The sequence below is a fragment of the Cynara cardunculus genome (genome assembly GCF_001531365.2).
Source record: "Cynara cardunculus var. scolymus isolate 2C chromosome LG 5, CcrdV1, whole genome shotgun sequence".
Lineage (NCBI taxonomy): Eukaryota > Viridiplantae > Streptophyta > Magnoliopsida > Asterales > Asteraceae > Cynara > Cynara cardunculus.
This window is the reverse complement of record NC_037532.1, coordinates 11,134,105-11,140,183: the sequence shown is the minus strand read 5'-3', so window position 1 is coordinate 11,140,183 and position 6,079 is coordinate 11,134,105. Positions and strand designations below refer to the sequence as shown.

General features: G+C 38.6%; 1 protein-coding gene across 1 annotated transcript; it reads left to right on the top strand.

Moving 5' to 3' along the window:
* Positions 1–1,137: 1,137 nt before the first annotated feature.
* LOC112512812 lies at positions 1,138–4,320 on the top strand. Its single transcript, XM_025118953.1, has 7 exons — positions 1,138–1,155; positions 2,637–2,893; positions 2,980–3,103; positions 3,179–3,400; positions 3,480–3,608; positions 3,685–3,825; positions 4,102–4,320. The coding sequence occupies exons 1-7, from the start codon at positions 1,138–1,140 to the stop codon at positions 4,318–4,320; spliced, it is 1,110 nt and encodes a 369-aa protein (XP_024974721.1).
* Positions 4,321–6,079: the final 1,759 nt, after the last annotated feature.

The window sequence follows — 6,079 nt, the reverse complement described above, 5'->3', positions numbered from 1 at the left end:
AGATTGGCTAGGTTGTACTTTTGCAAGGCGATCACGCTCCGATTACTTGATTTTATTAGGAGGCGCACCCGTGCGTGGAAGAGAAAGAATCAATCCGTTGTCTCATGTTCTTCTACTGAAGCAGAATACATAGCCATAACAACGACAATAAGTGAAATATTGTGGATACGGTAGCTCCTTCATGACCTTGAAGCCGCGTCGGGCCAACCCAACTTTTCTGTGACAACCAAGCTGCCCGACATATAACAAACAACCCAGTCTTTCATGAACGGACTAAACACATTGAAATGGACTGTTATTTCATACGTGAACGTGTTGAATCCCAAGAAATTAAGCCATTCCGCATAGATACCACCAACCAAGTGGCAGATATCTTCACTAAGACGTTAAGGATGGAACGTTTCCAGTTCTTCCAGTTAAGGATGGGCACTCGTGACCTCCATTCTCCAGCTTGAGGGGAGTAACGGATTTCATTATCCTTTCCTTATTTTCCTCCTTATTCTCCTCCCTTAGTTCTCGTCGTATTCTTTCCTATTCCTTAGGTTGTTTCCTTTTTACCTTTACTGTACTTTAGGAATTTATTGTACATCTTTGTATATTTATATACGCCTTTGTGAATGAGAAGAATATATGCTTTTGATCACCAATTTCTATAAAAGCAACATTTTTGGTGTCGGAGTGGATAAAGAAGGGTTCAATGGGCTTCCAATGACCTAAAATGCAAGGTTGGGATATTTCCGTGTAAATACATTGGTGTTCCGTTAGGTGCAAAAATGTCCAGCATAAATGCTTGGAATCCGATCATGGAAAAATTTCAATTAAGACTTTCAAGATGGAAAGTTATAGCTTTATCAATTGGTGGAAGGAGAGTTTTATTCAAGGCTATTTTGGGAAGTTTAGCCACTTACTTTAGGTCCATTTTTAAAGCCTCGGTCCCTGTGGTCAAAAAGTTGGAGAAAATCTGAAGAGATTTTTCTTGGGGGCAGATAGCGGGGAGCGAAATATTGCAAGGATCAAGTAGAGTTCCACCGTTAGAAGTTTTGATAAAAGTGGGCTAGCCTTGGGAAGTATTGTTGCTGCCAACATTGCACTTCTTAGTAAGTGGGTGTGGAGATTTATTAATGAAACAACGTCTATATGGGGAATGTGGTGAAGGTGATACGTGGACTTGACGGTGGTCTCGACAGTTACTAGACGGGTGTTGGTGGACAAGGTCCATGGTCTAATGTCATAAAGGTGATGAAATGGTGGAAGGTGAAATGTATGGTTGTTGATGATCTTATGTATAAACAGGTTGGAAACGACAAAAATACTGCCTTTTAGAACGAAAATTGGACTGGGGATGGTAGATTAAGAGATATCCACCACAGACTCTTTGCTTTAGATCAGAACAGGGCTGCAATGGTGGTTGACAGAATTGGAAATGTTGTTTTTAATTGAAATTGGCAAAGAGATATACGGGGTGGGAAAGAACTAGAAGAACTGTTGCTTCTGTTAAAGGAATTTGAGAAATATTTCTCTAAATTCCTCAGCCGACAGATGGAGATGTAGACTATATAGTAATGATGATTTTTCCATTAGAAACACTAGAGACAGTATCGAGCAACTTATGTAACTTCTCTACTAGATGGAATAACCTTAATCCTTCTAAAATCAACATCATCTATTGGAAGGCAATGGAGGGAATGCAGGGAAGTATTCCACCACCGACGACCCTGTTGCCAACCACCACCGCCTTCCCGTCGTCGACCACCACAGCCTTCCCGTCTCCGTTTACTTAGGTTTGTTTCTGTTTGTTTTCTTTAATTTATGGGTGTTCAAAGATTTTATGCATCAAAGATTGTACCTTGGTTTGATTGATCGATTTATGCCATTATGACTTGTGCCATGGATTGATCGATTTATGCCGTTATGACTTGTGCCAAGTGATTAATTACATACAGACGATGGATCTTCAAATTTGGGGATGAACAGGAAGCAACAGTAAAGAAATTGTTGAAAAGGAAAAGAAGAAAGAAAGTAGATATGTTGGTTACCTGCGTAATCTGTGGCCTTGAGGGGGAGAATGGAGTGAAGAGAAACTCTACTGGTCTTTTAGGTTATATAGAAAATTATTCTAATTATAGTTTTATTTTTAAAAATGAATTGATTAAAATCTTAAAATGTTGGTATGTTTTTTTGGAAAGAAAACAAAATAAATTATTGGATCTTAAGTAATAAATATAAAGAATCTTATGTCTATTATGTTTATCTTTATCTATATTGTCATATTTTTTAGACGATAACACATTTATTCTACAACATAACTTAATTATAACAAATATTTAGAAGAAAAATTATTATTTTAATAATCTATATTAGTAATTAATATTCTGTTTACTAGTCAATAGCCTTGTGTTTCTTTTGCTTTGATTCTTGTGCTTACATGTTGTAGATATGATTCAATGTCAATGTAAAATGCTAAGCTTTCTCCTTTCAATTATGTGATGCTTATTTGTCCTACTACAGTTTCCCACTCTAAAAACATTAGGTTTATAGGTAGCTTAAAATATTTAAGCTTCATAATATAATACTATATAGGACTTAAGTTTATAAGACTTAAGTTTTTATAACACATCTAATGTTTGTTTTTTCAGGAGATGTCATGCCGAGAGCGTGGTAGAGGCCGTCATGGGAGTCGCGGCAGCCCCATGTCTGGTAGGGGTAGCAACTCTGCCCGCGCCGATGACATTGTAAAGTTTTCGGACACCGCTTTTCGCGGTTTAGATGAGCAAGAGGTGGCGATGGAGCCCCCAGCTTCGACAGGTTTGGGGTCGGGGAGAGGCCCCAACATAGAGATGCCGACACTGAGTCATCCGAGCCACCGAAGACATCTGTCTTTGTTAGGCCATGGGTAAGTAGATGTGGTATAAGACTTTGTATTACATAATAAAATAATATGAATGTCTTTGTGTTGTAAATATTTTTTTAATTGTACAGGTTTAAAGATGCCCATGTTATCCGAGAGATGACGACTATCTTCAGGTCTTCCTTTGCTGGTCTGTGGCATAGATGGAAGGAAGTACCTCAGAAAGCACGTGACTTGATGTTCCAGCGCTTTAGGGTTGGTGTACCATTTTAATGTAATTATACATACAAGGTTATTGTTTTTACATTTATACAAACATTGTATATGTAGACTAAGTTCCAGTGGGAACCTGAGCTGGATGACACGGTTCACGATTTATGGACCAAAGCCATGCACAACAGGTACTCTGACTGGATGAGCTCTGCACGTGATTGGGCCGTGGCACAGGCCTATCCTGGTGATCAGCAATGGGATGGTGAGGACTTCTCACGGATTAGATTACGTCATCCCGTATGGATACCAAATAGGTTTTGGCTGCAGATGATTGACACAGTATGCATCTATATTGTGAGATTTTCGAACTGCCATGTGTACTGCCTTTCGCCTTAGATATGTGCTATGTTTTTAACAGGTTTGGGATACCGAGGCTTGGAAAAGGAAATCCAAGATCAATAGGGCCAATCAGAACACCCAGTTTGAGGGGGTGTCGTCCAGACACACTGGGGGATCGATTAGTACGGTACAACATCGAGACAGGATGGTGAGTATCTAATCTTTTTTGAAAATGTAATTCGTTCTTTATGTTAGTAACAACTTAACCTAATTGTCTAATGTAGGCACAAGTAATGGGTCGTGAGCCAACTGCTACTGAGGTGTTTGAGCGCACTCACTGYACGAACCGGAAGTTCGATCAAGGTTCGTCCGACCCGCCTACCGATCCTCCTCAGTTCAGTTACYCGAAAGCTGCTAGGTATCATGTAAGTTWTCTAAAACCATTACTTTGGTTAATAGATACGTTTGGTAGGTTTAAGGTAATATATTTCAATAAACATAGTGATGCTATTAGTTTGGGCTGCCATTGTTGGGCAGACGTTAGGTTAAGTAAGTAGGTTGAGAATGTGACTTCGAACATTAGTATTATTAGAATGCTTAGTTGTTAAATACATGCATTGGTTATGTTTGATTTACAGTCGTTATGYTGCTGAAATATCTACATACATAACCTCATCCGTTTTTGTTTTGGTGAACCATAGGAGCGATTTCAATCGTTTAGGGGTGAGTCACAATCTAGTACCGACAGCCCTCTCCCTGATGAGGCATCTCTTTGGGAGCAAAGTGTCGGAGGACGGAGGAAAGGCCGAATATTTGGTTTCGGGACCACCCAGGATCCCTCTTATGCCATGAGGGGTAGATGTAGCAGTAGCGGGTCATCATACGAGTCAAGAGCGGAGGTACGTTGGTTACATTGTTAAAAACCTTCTCATTACTAAAATTGTGAACAAATTACTGATTTTGTCGAATATTGAATATTTACAGGTAACGGAGTTGAGAGAGAAGTTGGCAAGGGTAGAAGAGGAACTAGACCGAACGGAAGAATATGGCAGATTTGGAGGCCAGACAAGCTGCCTCGGCAGCTGAACAGGCCAGACAAGTTGCTGCATTAGTCCAACAGGCCGCATTATCGGAACATTTTGCTGCCTTTATGCGGCAGTCAGGATACGTTTTCCCACCTCCCCCACCTCCTGATAGTTAGATTGTATGTATTCAAAGATTAAATTCTATGAATTGATTACTTTGTTCACAGTTTTGGTTTGTTATATTATTATTTTCAGGTTTTTTATAAATAAATACAGGATTTATTCAATTTCAAAAAATAAATTTATACAAATTAGCGACGGATTAGCGAGGGAAAAATCGCCGTTGAAAGTCCTTGAAATTCCCTCGCAGATCCGTCGCTGAAAGTTCCCTCGCAGATCCGTCGCTGAAACTTCCGTCGCAGATCCGTGGCTGAAACTTCCCTCGCAGATCCGTCGCTGAAACTTCCCTCGCAAATCCGTCGCTGAAACTTCCGTCCCAGATCTGTCGCTGAAAGTTCCGTCGCAGATCCCTCGCTGAAAGATCCGTTTCAGATCCGTCGCTGATCCGTCGCTAAATAATTTCCTCGCTGATCCGTCGCTGAAAGTATCCATCGCAAATCCGTTGCTGATATCCGTTGCTGATAGCATTACCTACGATTATTTGACCGACGGAGTATCAACGACGGATTGCCCTTTCAACGACGGATTTGCAAGGGATTTTTCTCTCGCTGATACTCTGCATTTTTGTAGTGACAGTTAATAAACTGTTATTTAACTACCCTTAACAGTTAATTATTACCCATTAACAGTTATTAAGTCTAGATTAATTATGCCACTTAACATTTTACTGCATTGCCTTTTCCAAAAAAATTAAATAAAGGTATAAATAAATAAAAGTAATTAACAAAAAACAAATAATAAACAAAATAAAAACAACAAAACAAGGGTTTACGAGTTACATAACTAAGTTTCTACTACTCGTTGGAGCACATAAGAAGGTGATCGAGCGTCGTGAAAGGTAGAGAAGAAAGTAGGAATTTCAATATTCGTTTTCAGGAGAGAACGAGTGGAGGGTGGTAAAAAACTTCAAATGGTCAATAGGCTAAAAGAGTTGGGGTAAACAAATTTTAAAAGTTAAGTCTTTTTAAAGATTGACTAATTATCGTGATGGTTGACCAACCACACCTATGCTTATTTATATACTAGTTGTGTACATGCGTAATACGGTAGGAGCTATGAATTTTAACTATTTTAAAGTTCTACTGGTTTTATAAGATAAGATTTAACGATGATATAAGTTACACTTGGTATTTACATATTAATACGATTTGAATAAATAAGAGTTATGGTTCCAATTACAGACTATCGATGAAAAAAATTGCATGACAGTTTAAAATCCAATATATTTAAAATCCAACATATTTAAACGACTCCACAAATGTGTTCGATTTACACCAAGAGCAAAGAACCAAGAAACTTGAGTTTTAAGATAAACACTCAAAACCAATAAAGAAAACTACAAATTTGACAGATCATAACCCATGAAAAGACAAAAAAAAAGATAGGTTTTAGAATGAAATCTTAACTGCTTACGCTCTTTCTTGTCCAGAAACTCAAAAAAACTCAAGAACATATTAATTCAGAACATATTATA